This window comes from Lytechinus variegatus, chromosome 17 (assembly GCF_018143015.1).
Source record: "Lytechinus variegatus isolate NC3 chromosome 17, Lvar_3.0, whole genome shotgun sequence".
Classification (NCBI taxonomy): Eukaryota; Metazoa; Echinodermata; class Echinoidea; order Temnopleuroida; family Toxopneustidae; genus Lytechinus; species Lytechinus variegatus.
This window is the reverse complement of record NC_054756.1, coordinates 18,782,633-18,798,089: the sequence shown is the minus strand read 5'-3', so window position 1 is coordinate 18,798,089 and position 15,457 is coordinate 18,782,633. Positions and strand designations below refer to the sequence as shown.

The 15,457-nt window shown below is 36.2% G+C and overlaps 1 protein-coding gene across 3 annotated transcripts; it reads right to left on the bottom strand.

The window, feature by feature from the left end:
* Window positions 1–5,419: 5,419 nt before the first annotated feature.
* On the bottom strand, window positions 5,420–15,430 carry LOC121430743 (geminin-like). Of its 3 annotated transcripts, none has more exons than XM_041628117.1 (7): window positions 15,376–15,430; window positions 12,700–12,802; window positions 8,708–8,809; window positions 8,405–8,542; window positions 7,662–7,784; window positions 6,992–7,081; window positions 5,420–6,154 (listed from the first exon to the last, which is right to left on the bottom strand). In XM_041628117.1, exons 2-7 carry the CDS (start codon window positions 12,793–12,795, stop codon window positions 5,915–5,917), a joined length of 789 nt encoding a protein of 262 aa, XP_041484051.1. In that variant the 5' UTR covers window positions 12,796–12,802; window positions 15,376–15,430; the 3' UTR covers window positions 5,420–5,914. The 3 variants fall into 3 exon arrangements, with proteins under 3 accessions (XP_041484051.1, XP_041484049.1, XP_041484050.1); XM_041628115.1 differs by having other exon boundaries at window positions 15,289–15,428; XM_041628116.1 differs by having other exon boundaries at window positions 15,301–15,428.
* Between the last annotated feature and the right edge of the window lie 27 nt (window positions 15,431–15,457).

Genomic DNA, 15,457 nt, shown 5'->3' with positions numbered 1-15,457 from the left:
TATGTATCTGACCAAAGAAGAGATTGACCAATTTGATGGTCATTATTACATTTTTTTTTTGGGGGGGGGCGGGTATAATTCACCAACATATGGAGGGGCATCAACTAAAAGGGCACGGGAGGGGGCACACGGCATGACTTGTTTTCGGGTAGTGGTGTGGAATCGGGTTCAATGGAATGTTCATTCCGATTCGAATATATTATGGAATCTGACACTATATAGACAATGAAAGACTCACCAGATTCAGTTTTCTATTACGATAAGTCGATGAGAGAGAAAAGAGGAAATAAGTGTTCTCTGCCTCCAAACTGTCTGTGTAATCCAAAAATAATGCTTTCTTTCATTCTCCTTTTAGCTAAATGACAAAGGGGAAGGGAATAATTGTTTTCAGAGGGGTATAGGTAAGAAATGACAGAGAAAGAGAGACATGTTGATTATAGAGAAACTATAAAGGAATATGCAAAGACTGAGTGGAGACTGTCTCTGAGGGCGTTAACCCAGCTTTTGATATTGGATTGAAGCTTCTTATAAAAGTCAGAAATATTGCTTTGTAGCATTGATGAATTAATCTTGAAAGGCTGAAGGACAGATTAAGCATATAATTCAGGTCCTGGATGACAATGACCCGAGTCTAGTTTGCATTAGAGCAGACGACTTGTAATACATGAAGCGACACACATATAAGTGTATATTTGACATGAAGACCTTTTCTTTTAGTCCACCACCGGTACCCCCTTCCCAATTGCCATACACTGGTTCCAATTAGGTGGTTTAAATGATCCGCTAGGGTCATTAATTACTTCCTTAAAGGGCGGTGCTACATGAGGCAGGCTTGACCACCCTTATAGTTTCGGTAAGTACACAGCAAAAACTGTGGTGTACCGGTGTACATAGAGGACTACACCACTAGTTTTACACCGGTGTTAAATTGGTGGTGTTAGTTTTACACCCATAGGTATTATTACAACACCTTTAGTTGCATGTTACATTTACACTCTTTGGTGTTATGTTCAATCTCTAGGGTGTAATTTTAACACCTCAGGGTGTGGTCCTTTATTAACACCAACTGGTGTCAGTTTTAACACCACAGTTTTTACAGTGTAGTAAAAAAAATCAGGAAAGAAGAAGAAATTGGGTACAAGGGAAGAAATGAAATACATTAAAAAACATTTTAGAAAAGGTATCTGGTAGTGTGAATCTATATACCTGTTATTTCATAATTGAGAGGGGAAAAATAGCGACACATTTCAAGTCGTCTTGCTTTAAAGCTCCCCCATCTTTTGTACAAATACAATGGCACCACCCCTGCAGCTTTCATAGGAAAAGACGTGATGAAAAAAACAACATTTAAAAAATGAAAAAAATGAGGGGTATAGACCAAATGGGGGCTTTTATCAAAGAGTTGTCCAACAAGGATTATGTTTATTCAATATACGGGTTAAAATGGAAACGTCCTAACACTTGATCGAGGGTGTAAATGCGTACACCTCAGACATTACAACCCCCAACATCCCCATCACACCCTTTAACCCGAATATCATTCGTTGGTTTGGGAGGATGGCAATCATTTTCTTTTGATTATTTTCTTTCGGACTGGTGAGCCCTGGAGAGGAAGACCTCAATTTCAAGGGTAGTATGAGTCACGGGCTAGCTCTTCCTCTCCCAATACTCAGCATCTTCCTTGTTTAACGGAGGGTTCCAGTTTCTACTTGTTATTCAATTAGACTGGCCTTCTATTTGCTGAGAGACGGTCCAGGGGTGCAGGGGCGGAGCGAGGAGTTCAAATAAGAGTGGGCACATTCAGAAAGTGGTCCGATTTTTCATATGTCAAATAAGTCGAAATCTATTTTAAAAATGACAGCACTGCAAATCAGCAATAAAGATTCACACTCCCCAAGGTGACAGAATCGCCTTTTTTTTCAGATAGAGAGTGCAGGGGAGCAGGGGCGGAGCACGGAGTTCAAAAGAGTGGGCACACTCAGTGGTCCAAATTTCTATTTTACTTTTGACATTTCCAGATCTTCGAAAAAAAAGAAAGGAGGCAGTATTGCAAAAAGATTCTCACTCCCTAAGGCGATAGAATCGCCCCTTCCTAAAATAAAGGAAGGGTGGGGGGGCATTATAGGCACATTGTACACTTTAGGGTATTACATTACATGTATGAACCCAGTCATACCAAGGAGCTTTAAACACAAGTCATTGGTCATACATGTAATTTTTCTTACAATACAAAGCATTTTCAAATTGCAGGGTGCAGTTGTAGGGTGCAATTTGAAAAAAAAGGGGAATAGTCTTCAATTTTTTTTACTGGGTCAAATGTCAATGATAAACTTGCCCACATGTCACATTTCATGCAGTGAAAAGTATTCATTGAATTGTCCCAACGACTACTTATTCAATTAGACTAGTTTATATCTGCAGGTATTTGAGGGGTGAAACTACAGAAAGGTGACAGACTCTCGGCCCTTGTTGGCTCGTGTTTTCTTGTCACTTATTAATCTCAAGACTTGAGAGAGGCAATACTAGTGATAATTTGTGTTTCAAAAAATTTGTACTCATCCAAAAGAGATTTCTGGAAAAGTTTCAAATGAAGAAAGAAAAAACTTTTTTGGGGAGTTGCAAATTTCCATTAAGTCATGCAATAAATCACAACAAAACAACATGTAAATACTATTGTTCAGTTTTTCCTAAAATAAAACACAATTTAATTCAAAATGACAGTAGGATTTCAAACGGAAATAAAATTACACAAATACGCAATATGGGATTCTGTCACTTTATTGAATATGCAGTGCTTTCATCTGAAATTGAGCATTAAAATTAGTGATCACAAAGCGAATCACTTCTATCTAAAATAAAAAAAAGAAATCCAGATACCATCATTATTTTTCATGGGGGTGGGGGTCTGACAAATGAGGTAATACACATGTCTATGTTTTGAAACTCAACTTTTAAACAGATACATTTAAGTACGAGTGACATCTTCATGTTTCATATTGTGTTTATTATGGATGAATGGTGTGAACATGTGGTTGTGTATGTAGTTAGTCAGATCATACTTTTATTCTCCATTATAATCTTCTATAAGTATGACCATAACACTGCATTTGAATATTTGTTTTAAAAAAAAATCATCCAATTCTTTCATTTTTTGTTTCATAGACTTATTCTCCTCTATCACTTCTTAGAATGGTTTAAATCTTGAAAATGTATCAAATTCATGTACACGTTAATCTGGTATGTTTGACTGCCAGTTCAATGTCAGATTAGATTTAGTAACACATTCACTACAGTACAAATATTTTGTTTTGAAATGGACACATACATTGTACATGCAGATGAATACAACACTGGAAATATCTGAGGAAAATCAAACAATGGTCATTAAACACATTTAGAAATCATGGCACATAATGTGCATCCTGAATTAGATAATAATGAAAAAATATTTTGTTGGCAATAGCCACAACCATACAGGAAAATGAACGAGGAAATTAAGGGTAAATCAAAGTACCCCCTCTGTAGTTGAAAAGGTAAATGCTACATGATTACTTGGTGAACAACTAAGAATTGCAAACTTTGACAGTTGCAGAAAATATTATATTCTATTCACATTTATAGTAGGAAAACATGAATAGCCTTTCCCATCTCACTTGAATCACAAGCTAAACTCTTAACAGTTTGAAGGGTCAAGGACTAAACTGTTTGAAATTTATTTCCTTTTGGTTTTTCAGTTTGTAATAAATTTTGGAAATGTTTGTATCCAGTGTATGTAAACTGAAATTAAGACAATAAAACCCACTTGAAAATAATAATTTCCTTAAATAATATTTCTTTTTTTAAAATTTAATGATCCTAGCAACAATGAAATCTCGAAGTACAAGCACTATTAACACCACATCAGAAATCACATAAAAATAAGAAAAAATAAACTACATTCATTTAAAAATACCTGTATTGAAAATGTTACATTCATCAGATTTCTTCAAGGTAAATGAGACAATTCTTTTTCAAAACAATAAAGCATCATCCCATTTGACTTTTCTGCGTTAAATAAAATTCATTCTTTCACACACATTTCTCTCTTACTTAAGTGTAGGTTGCAAGTATTGTTAGCAAAAAATAAATCCATGCCCTTACATGTATTCTTTAGCAACATGTGGCATTGAGTAGCTAGACTTGTCATCATTTGTATAATACCAATTATTTTTTAATAACATACATTTGCATACAAGGTCAGATAAAATGAAAGAATATTTGAGTATCTGTATGTATAAACAAAAAAGCAATGACAAAAAATGACATGAAAAATGACATCTGCCAGCAGACTGCACTTCCCAACATCTAAATTTACATCAGTGAAAATAAAGACAACAGTTAATATTTACAAGGCAAAAAATATTATAAAAATAAGTTAAAAATGAATGATTTTTCTTCACTCTGCTAGTGCATCTGCCTGCAGATGAGACCTTCCAACTTTTCCAATGGAATCTTAGGAACACTGTTGCTTCATTGATGGGAATGGGAATATTTCCAGAAGTATAATCATATCAAGAATTTAGAGGTCAAGTCTACCCAAGAAAAATGTTGATTTGAATCAAGAGAGAAAAATCAAACAAGCATAATGCTAAAAATTTCATCAAAATTGGATGTAAAATAAGAAAGTTATGTTTGAAGTTTCGCTTATTTTCAGTTCTATTCATAACTCAGTGGCATGCAAATGAGAGAGTCAATGTCAATCAGTGACCATTTCTTTTGTTTTTATTGTTTACATCATACAATATTTCATTTTTTACCAATTTGGCATTAAGGACCAACTTAACTGAACTATAGAATGTTATAACAATGGTAATACCACATGTTCATGGAGGAATAAAAAATTTGTTTCATAGGAAAATGAGGAGAAAATTAGAATGTTTCATATTTCATATTATAAAATACAAAAGAAATAGTGAGTAAGTCATCAGTTCCCTCATTTACATACTGACCAGGATGTGCATTTAACCTTTTTTTAAATAAGCAAAACTTTAATATGTCATAATTTTGTTACTTTACAATTACATCCAATTTTGATGAAATTTTCAGTGTTATGCCGGTTGAATTTTTCTCTTTTTCTTCACATCAACTTTCTGTTGGGGTGGACTTAACCTTTAAGATGATATGAGTCTTACAAGAATAACAACTTGGAATGATCAAAATTTTGATTCCCCCCCTGGAGAGAAATGTAGGGAGGTGTCAAGGAGGTTAAAGATCAATTGTCTCAATTCATGCAACCTTATTCTATCATCTAGAACAAAGAGGGGCGTCAATTTAAATGCAAGTAGGGTTCCTTATCCTTCTGTACGTGATAAGAGTATAAGTTATTCAATTATTAAGGTACCGGCTCTCTTATTTTATTTCACTTTCTTTTTGTGTGGTATTGGAATATATACTGGTACATGTTGTACAGAGGTATCACAAATTTAGTATGGTATCTGTTTTTCATCCCAATGCTATATTTCTCTTTCAGTTATGGACGACTATAAAGTATCCTTCAACATCATTAAGATCATACATATTGAGCATGCCTACCATTTCCTAACGGAGAACGAACTCGAGTTGAAATTTCTAAGAATATCAAAATATTAATATTTTCCATAAGCTGCAGAATCCTCAAAGTCTCTCGATTCCATATTCTTCTTTTTAGGCAGAGTATCAATCAGCTTTTCAGTTTGAAAAATATTGAAGGCATAGTAATGGCAAGTGAAAAAACCTTGTTTCATAGGCAAATGGGATCATTTTGTTCCTTGTCCATTTTGGGGCTTTCGACCATAGAAGCATCACTGCAGTATTCACTTTCTCACATCTTCGCATTTGATGAGGTGGGACAGAAGATGGCACGCTTAAAAGTTTTCAGTTTGTTATTAATCCAATGCTATACTTCATCTTCCTCTCCATCAACGGCTGTTAACTCTTTAACCTTTTCATCACCTGTCATGCCATCTTTGTGAACAGGGTCATCATCGCGATCAAAAACCTCATCGTCATCCTCCTCATCATCGACATGGTCATTGTCGGCATCGTGATCAGTGTCTCTATCATCATTATTTTGTGATGTATCTTCTTGGCGTTCAGGTGTGCTTTCCGTAGTTGACTCAATCCTTTGCATCAGGGTCTAGAGGGATGCAAATCAAATGAATAAAACCAGAGATTTGGAGATAATACTTTTTATTATCATTATTATTATGATTATTATTATCTAGGGTGTTTTAAAGTAAACCAAAATCCAAGAGAATCAATCTTATTGAAAAATGTAAAATGAGAGGAACAATTTAAAACAAGTTTCATTAAAAATCGGTTATGAAATAAGTAAACATGGACGTTTAAAAAGTCTGTTGTACTTTCTATGGGGACCCTCAAATAGCCAAACGTGCTTCAAAATGGCTGATTCTATGGACAACGCTCCATTTGTTTTGTACACAAATTTTCAGATTTTCCCCCTTTATTTTAAATATTTCACAATATCTCCTCCTGACCTCGACATATGAGGTGTGAATTATATTTTCCCATGACTTATGTTGTGCTCAGGAGGCAAGATGCAATTTGAAAGATTTATGAAGAAAATCTGAAAATATGCGTACAAAACAAATGGAAGGTTTCCACAAAATCACCCAATTTGAAGCACATTTGCCAATTTGAGGATCCCCATAGAAAATACAACAAGAGTTTTCAAACTTCCAAACCTATTTTGATAAAACAAGTTTTAGATTGCTCCTCTCATTTTATTCTTTCTGGCAAGTTTCTTTAATGATTACAGGATGCGCCAATTATGTAAACCTGTCTACATTAGCAACCTTTTCCATTTCCCCCGGGTGGTTTAAAAGACAGCTTCGACTGTAGCCATTTTGTTTGTGTCAGGCAATATCAAACTGACCAAGTACTGACTATGAACTCTGGTGTATGGATCTGTCTAAGCAGCCAAACACTGAGAAGAAAGAAATGACCTACTCACCTCAACAACATCAGCAAGGTATTCAGCTTGATCAGCCATAACCTGAAGCTTGCTATTCTCCTCCTTCAGTTCCTGGTTCTCAATAAACAGCTAAAGGATAAATAGAAGAATCAGAAAGTGAATTGGAATAGCGGGATCGTGATGACATTTGGCTGCCAATGTAAATCGAATGTACCCTCATTGGCATTGTTCCCATACACCCAGGGGGAGGGGGGCTTAAGCCCATTTTTAGGCAAAAAAGAAAAGAAAAAAAAATCAATTTCAGGAGCAACTTTTGACAACCTATTTCCTTAATCTGGATAAGCATTACCATTGCAGTAAAGTTTTCACTTCATTGTGGCTTTTGCAATGATAGTTTTAATGAAATAATTCAATTTGATTGGCTCGTCAAACTCGTCATAAAAATTATGAATTTATTGCTATAATAATAAGACTTCATCAAAAAGGACCAAGATGTCCCAGGAAAAGCGCAAGAATGGATTTCTAAGACCTTTGAATAAAAAAAGACAAAAGGACCAAGATGTCTAAAGAAAAGCAAAAGATTTCTAAAGACCTTGTATTTAAAAAGAATTGTACCATGTTCTCAACTAGACAATGCAAAAGAAAAAAGAAATATGTCAAGGAAAAGCACATAAAATCCATCATTCTGCTTAATAATCAAGTTGGCTACCTTTTCATTCTCTTGTAGTGTTTCTTCCAGTGCGACCCTCCTCTCTTCAGCCAGTTCCTCCCAGTACTTCCCTGTGGGTTCGGCCTCAGTCATCATGTCTATCGTCTCCTGCTCAGCTGATGGCTGCAGTTGAGATGGTGGTGAACAAAGGGAAGGAGAGGGGGCAGGTTATAATTTTTTTTCTACGTTGTATTATTTTTTAAAGTGATACAAATTAGTTTTAAAGACAAACAACTATTCAAGATTTACGCTAAGTTTCAGCACCCTTGGATGCTTTATTGTATTAATAATAAGACATTGCGAACTTGCAACAATAACAAAAACACAGATAAATAAATAAATGAATGAATAAATGTATAGGGTGAGGCATGAGACAGGTGCAGAGACGGAGACAGAGGTGAATTATTGTAGAAAAAAAAAACCCACATATAATCAAAGTAAAATCATTTCAATCCTCTGACTCATTTCTGTAAATTCCTACAGGTTGAATTCTGAGTAATCTCTAAAGGATCACAGACATTGATCCAGACATTGATCTATGTTGTTTTTTACCATGGTTGTGAGATCTACTTTTTAATTTTTTTTTCAAATTTCTCCTTCACTTGCTTTAATTATAAATCCGAAATCCAGTTCCCATAATGCTGAAATTTGTTCAAATCACTTTGTTGTTGGGGGGGTGGACTTGGCTATTATTAATTTTATATAGTACACTAGCCTTGAGTTTACACTGCAGTACAACTCACAGTTTGAGAGGATGATGAAGATGATGAGCTAGATCCATCCTCGAAGATGGTAAAGTTCTTTCCAACATCTGGACGGAAAAATTTCTTCGGCTGACTCTTTCCATCACATGCAAACTTCCGTTTGGGGGTCTTGTTCACCTGTAAGGATCATCAATGATTCAATAATACCCGTAGATTAATGTAAATGTAATTATGCTTCATTTTGACAGACGTGTATCAATATAAATTGATATATTACAGCTGTTTTTTCAACCTATATGTTTTTTTCAGAATTTTACAATACTGAAATTATTTTCAACCCACCTGATTGGTGAGTCTAATGACTCCATCTGATCCTACTAGTTGTGACTGATCACCAGCAACAGGCTGGAGCAGCTGCAAGGACTTTCTCCTTGAGGGCGAGCTCTGTAAGAAAAAAAACTAGAATTTAATTCGTCATGCGGACGAATTAGGTGGTCTGTCATGATTTTTCATTCAGAGTCGGCTAATGTATAAAATGAATAATTTAGATATGATTGATAATCTTCATTCTAGACATCCTAAGAATAAATTTTGACCATTGCTCAATGTGATTATTAATGTTTCCCATAGACTTTACACGCAAGAAATTTTGAGAATTACAATTCCAATATTGCAAGTTAAAAACGGGCATGATCCCGGCATCTGATCAAAAAGTGGAGGGCACATTACCGAAAGCCCAGAATCTCAGCTATAACATATTAAAAGCTCCGGCAAAACTGACAAGAAGAAATGGAGATATGGCTCACGAAATAGAGGAATGTCGAATCTAGTTTTGAGAAAAAGTCATGTCCCATAGAGATTACACACAAAATACATGTGATATGAAAAAAACAATTATAATCTGTTTTATCTTGCTAAATTTTAACTGTCATACCTTTTAATTACCATAAAGGATCATGTAAGAGGTGGCAAAAAGAAAAAAAAATGAAAAAAAAATCATCTTTTCTACCCCAGGAATCGAACCTCCGCCCTCGAGAAAGCAAGTCAAATGCGTTATCCATTGAGCCACGATATTCCCCATAGAGATTACACGTAAGCAATTTTGAGAATTACAATTCCAATTTTGCAAGTGAAATACGGGCATGATCCCGGCATCTGATCAAATAATGGAGGGCACATTCCGATAGCCCAGAATCTCAGCTACAACATGTTAAAAGCTCAAGGAAAGCTGACAAGAAAAAATGGAGATATGGCTCACGAAATAGAGGAATGTCGAATCTAGTTTTGGGAAAAAGTCATGTCCCATAGAGATTACACGCAAAATGAGGAAAAATGACATGCCTCTTTTCATCGCTGTTTTACGCAATGATGCGTTTCTCAAAACGAATATTCATGTTAACTGAGGAGAAAGAGTACATTATAAACTACAACATATGGAAATCTGGGCGAAAAATGATCTATATTCGAGAAGTTACAGCCAAATTTGCATAAATTTGATGACGTCATTTTTGAAAAAAGTGAAATTTTTAGTTTGGGCGCCTATTTGATGACGTAACGATATAATTTAGGGACAATGGTGACATGAAATCAAATCTACAACTAATACTCTATCGATATATGAAAAAAAATTGGGGGTCAAAGGACTTTTTAAAGAGCTACAGTGAATTTACAATAGGCATGTTTTTGCCCATATATGGCCTATAGTGAGAGCTCGCGCGCACACGTGCTGCAAACTTTAATGAATGTTAATTTCTATATTAATGGTTGTAGAAGGTTGATCAAGGTATCAAATTGCTCAGAATTTTATTAGCAATGCAATGATATTAAAAAAAACGGTTTTTATGCGTTGCGTTAAGGTGTAACGCGCGGAAACGCGCGCGCATATGTGCGCGCGCGCAAATTTTTGAAATTCTTAAAATGACCTGAAACGTACCAAAAAAAAATTTATAGGTCATTTGGACGATTTTTTTACCTTTGACGCGCGCGTACGCGCGCATCATGACCTCTACATGACCTTTGATGACATTGACAGTTGACCCTTGACATGAAGTTAATGTCATGTAAATATTGTTAATTTTTGATAATTGATAATGAAGATATGATCAAATGAAGAATTTTACAAAATGGCGCGTAGATGACGTCATCATGACCACATGACCTTGAAAAGCTTATTTTGCCGTCTCTATGATAGATTCTATATATGACGAAAAAATCAGCAAAATTGATTAAGCCAATTTCGAGAAAAGTTGGCGACAAACATAGGTGCCAAGAATAAAGAAAGAAATAAAGAAAGAAAATTCTGACGAAAACAATAGGTGATCTGTCATAGACAGACCACCTAAATAGGAAGTATATAATATGGAAATGGCAAATGAATGATCTACATGATATGTATTTGACTTCATTTAAAATGCAAAGGCACTGCATTAATAAAATGAGTGCATGGCTATGGGACTTCTAATCCAAATGATGAAGCAGATTTTTGGGGTGATTGTATCATGTTGGGCCATTCGAAGAGCAATCCTTAGCTGTTTTTTGTTTCAATTAATTATTTTCTCTCTCGTTAACTGAAAAGCATTTTGCATGCCGATACAACTCCTACATTGTACATGTAGATTCCACATTGAGCCTTCAGAAAGGTTCCCAGCTATTTGTTACTACATAAAATACCATGCCCCACATGGCATTGGCAGTACAATTACATACGCAAATGACCGTACAAGAATGGTTGAATATCGTCACTTGAATTACGTGTATTCAAATCGACCTAAAAAAATTTGGGATGCATTTAGATAGAAACCATGTTTATAGACCATTCATACAGTAAATCCCAATCACAAGGAAAAAATTTTTTTTTCTAAGATGTCAAAAAACTCTTTTGATTGTTGATATTAATGTTTATTGATGACCTGATAAAGACTCTCAAAGAAAAAGAACTAGGCTTTGAAATTTTCTGGGGAGGTATACAGGTATAATCGTTCTTGCGGATGATGTAGCCCTACTTGCCTCCTCTGCTGATGAGCTACAAGAGATGCTTTCGGTCACCCATGAGTACACCAAGAGGTGACAAAACTCCATCAACCCCTCTAAAAGTGCTGTTGTTATCTTCAGTGAGAAGTACACCCCTTGTGACAAAAGGCAGCAATCTCCATAGATGCTGGCTGAGGGTCAGTCCATCAATAAGGTGTTACAACATCCCCACCTAGGTATCACCAAGTCTTCAATGCAGTTCGACCCTACCATAGACATCATTGCAAGAGGACTTAAGATCTTTTACTACCTCCATGGTATTGGACATATACATCAGGCCTATCTCCAAACTTCTGTGCTAAGCTGTGGACTGTATTCTGGGTCCCCAGGATGTTAAATGGCACCTTTTTCTTCTCCTTCACATCCCACCGCCCTAAACCAGTTATTCAAGAATATTTTGGGAATCCCACAGCATGCAGCGAATGAATCAGTGTTCCTTCTCACCTCACGTCATAAATAGAACTGGATAGCCTCCTCATCACAGGTCAGCAAAATGTAACATCATTACTTGAAGACCGCTTTGAGAAGAGGGCACTTGTACATGCGTCTATCACTGTGTACCTCTTGTGAAATCCTGGAACCTCCTTCTTTCCAAGTATAACTTACCAACTGAACACCCGACCCCATATCACAAATGGAAAGCCATGTGTAGGAAGTCTATCCAGTCAAAAGTGCTGCAGGGTACTACCGGTGCCATAGCATCTAAGACATCGCTATCCTTTTGGAAAGATATTGAGTCTCCTACCATCTTCTCTGCTATTTCCAGAAGGATTAGCTCCTCATCTCTTTAAGGCACAGAATATCAGAGCTCTGCTTCTCACCCAAACATACCCCACCCAGAAGCTCTCAAAAATTGGCAAACCCCAAACTGCCTCCTATGCAAAAATGGTGATGAAGACACCCTTCAATTTATCTCCTCTTGTAGCCATCTACATACATCATCAGCGAGTCATCTTTACATCAAATGCCAACAAGATGCTGCCTGATTTGTGAATGAGTGTCAGTCTCCACATAGATGATCCCCTAGCATTTGCCTTGCTAATTCTCCTCCCAAACCAAGACCTCCCTGCAAACACTGTGTGAAATCTTTTATGACACTTGCTTTCAACTTCTTGCTGAATATCCATATTTTCAGGTTATCTACACTTTAGTCCTACATATAACTGTTAGTCCTCTCTGCTGAATACATTTACCTGCTCTGACTGACCATTATACTACATGTACTGGATCTCTCTGCTGATCTCCGAGGCTAACAAGAAGAAGAAAAGAATTAATGGGAAGACAATAGAAATAGACAATCTTACCGAGCTGTCTGAGAACTTCTTTGCCTTTCGAACAGCTTTCCTGCCATTTGAAGTGGCCATGGGAGTCAATGTGGATGCGCACTTCTCAGAGTTCATGATTCACCTGAAAATATCCAGTTGAAAAAAAACAATACTCAAATTGGAAAAAAAAATTAAAGGAAATCTTGACACTAAAATATAATTAATGGATGTCAGCATATATGAAAATGTACAAATTGTTTGTTATGTCACAAGTTGGGCACACAGTGGCAGTCTAATGTTACTAATAGTTTGTTAAATTTTATTCCTGATTTTATTTACATCAATATTATTTTCAACAAATAGACTCACCTAGGCTAGGGCTAGGCCATGTGCTAGATTCTAACGTTAGTCGACTAGGCAATGGCACTAGATTTTTCAAAGTAGACGTGTCCAAAAAGTCAATAGGTGAGTTGGCCTCAAATTTTCCTTCTGTATTTTGAGTGAATAATATAGTTTAACCTAGTGACATCTTCACATTTTCTGGCAGCCAAGTTGATTATAGAGCTTGATATGACATGTTTCCACAGCTCCTCTCAGAGGCTCACACTTTTCTAGGTCAGCAGAAACTTAAGACTTTAAAATGCCTATTTTTAGCCTCCAGCCCACACAGTATAGCATATAGGGATGGACCAATATGCATACTTGATTTTATGGAGCATTTAAGCCTTATTTTTCACTATTTAGGAAATTTTCTGGTAAGATTTGAGCAATGTCTGTGATAACAATGCTAATAAAGAATATTAAGCGTATGCTTTTTAGTAGAAATGCTGGTTTTTTTTGGTCCTACCTAGTCTATACTCCTAACGTTAGAGTTGACTAACACTAGATCATGCTGTCAGCCAAGTTGATTATAGAGCTTGATATGACATGTTTCCACAGCTCCTCTCAGAGGCTCACACTTTTCTAGGTCAACAGAAACTTAAGACTTTAAAATGCCTATTTTTAGCCACCAGCCCACACAGTAGTGCATATAGGGATGGACAAATATGCATACTTGATTTTATGGAGCATTTAAGCCTTATTTTTCACTATTTAGGAAATTTTGAAGTAAGATTTGAGCAATGTCTGTGATAACAATGCTAATAAAGAATATATTAAGCGTATGCTTTTTAGTAGAAATGCTGGTTTTTTTTGTCCTACCTAGTCTAGTCTATAAGTAGAGTTGACTAACACTAGATCATGCTGTCGGGCATGTTTACAAATAGTCAATGTGTGAGTTGGCCAAAAATGTCCTTGCATTTTTTTAGTGGTTTGTTTTAGCTACGTTTAGCGGAATCTTCACACTTTCTGGCAGAGCTCAAATCGTAATTTAAAAAAATATACAACGGCTGAAACATACTGTGTCTGAATACCAAGATTAATCTCGAGCCCATCGCAGCGGGGATGACGTCACTCACCGCTGTTCGTATACGCTCAAAAGAAACTTGCTCGATCGGCCGAGTCAGATTCACAAACACCTCACAACACTCAAAATTGAAGTTCATTTCCGCTGGCTCTTTACGAACCAAATTCAATTCAAGATTCATAAAATGTTCTCAAATATTCAATTTCATAACTGACCGAGTTTAGATAAGATCTGATGATTATGAGAAGGCAATTTCAAGCAAAGAAAAATTAATAACTAAATATTAGGTCCTTCCATCCCACTATGTCTATGGTAAGTAAAACTCTGTGTTGTTCATTTCCGATATACTAGTAGGTGTACGAAGCAATCACAGGAATTTTTGACCAATCAAATTCAGCGGAATAAAGAAAGAAACTGACTCTGTTTTATCAAGCAAATTCAAATGCAACTCAACTTCTCAAGCACTCGGCTGAAGTGCCGAGCGGAGCGAACTGTGTGTTACTTTTAGACATGCGCTCGCCATTCGCTGCAAAAGTGCAATGTAAAAATCTACGTCCAGCGCTCTGTCTGCATGATTGCTCGCAGGAGTTAAGTGCCTAACTAATATAGATCTAGGGCCCAGTGCCGCGGTAAACTAAAATGAGCCAAACAATTTGAGGGGCGAAATATGACCAAAGAAAGATGTAGGTCTCATTAAATCTTTGGGGTAAAAGTAAAAGAATTGCGAGCGAGCAAAAATGTTGACATTTTCTCTTTTCTGATTAGAATAGATCCAAAAAATTTGAGATAAATCGGGTCAAAGATAGAGTCAAGGTTTTGACATAATGTTCGGAAAAATATCATCTTGATCTTGACTTTGGAAATGATATTTTCCCGCAAAACTTCTCACTTCCAAAATTGTCTTGGAAAATACTTAGTTTAGCCTTTAGGCACTATACTATAGCAAAACTTCCGGGACGACGGGAACAGTGGAAGTACTACCCCGTATATAGGTCCATCAGGGGATTTACTTAATGTGCAAATCGAATTACTGTATCACGGGATTGTGATATCCCAATTGGAGATGTGTGCATAAGAATTGCATGCGCCGGTGATGTGGGTAGGCCTACCGCCGGTAATAACTTTTAAAAGACCGAGGCTTTTGCAGTTTTGGACTGAAGCCTAAGAAAATTAAAAAAGAATTTATAAAATATTCTCAAAATTGGATACTGAATTACTCTCACATAGAAATACACCTTAGGTATCCTTCAACTTGTTTCCTGGTCCAATTCTACAGTGTGTGATGTTGATAAAGCCAAATACCGGCGTACCTTCTCTGAAGAATGACTAAGTTCGTCTCAAGCAAAATTCAAGAATCGCGGGATATATGCAAATTAGTAAAGCACCCTTTTA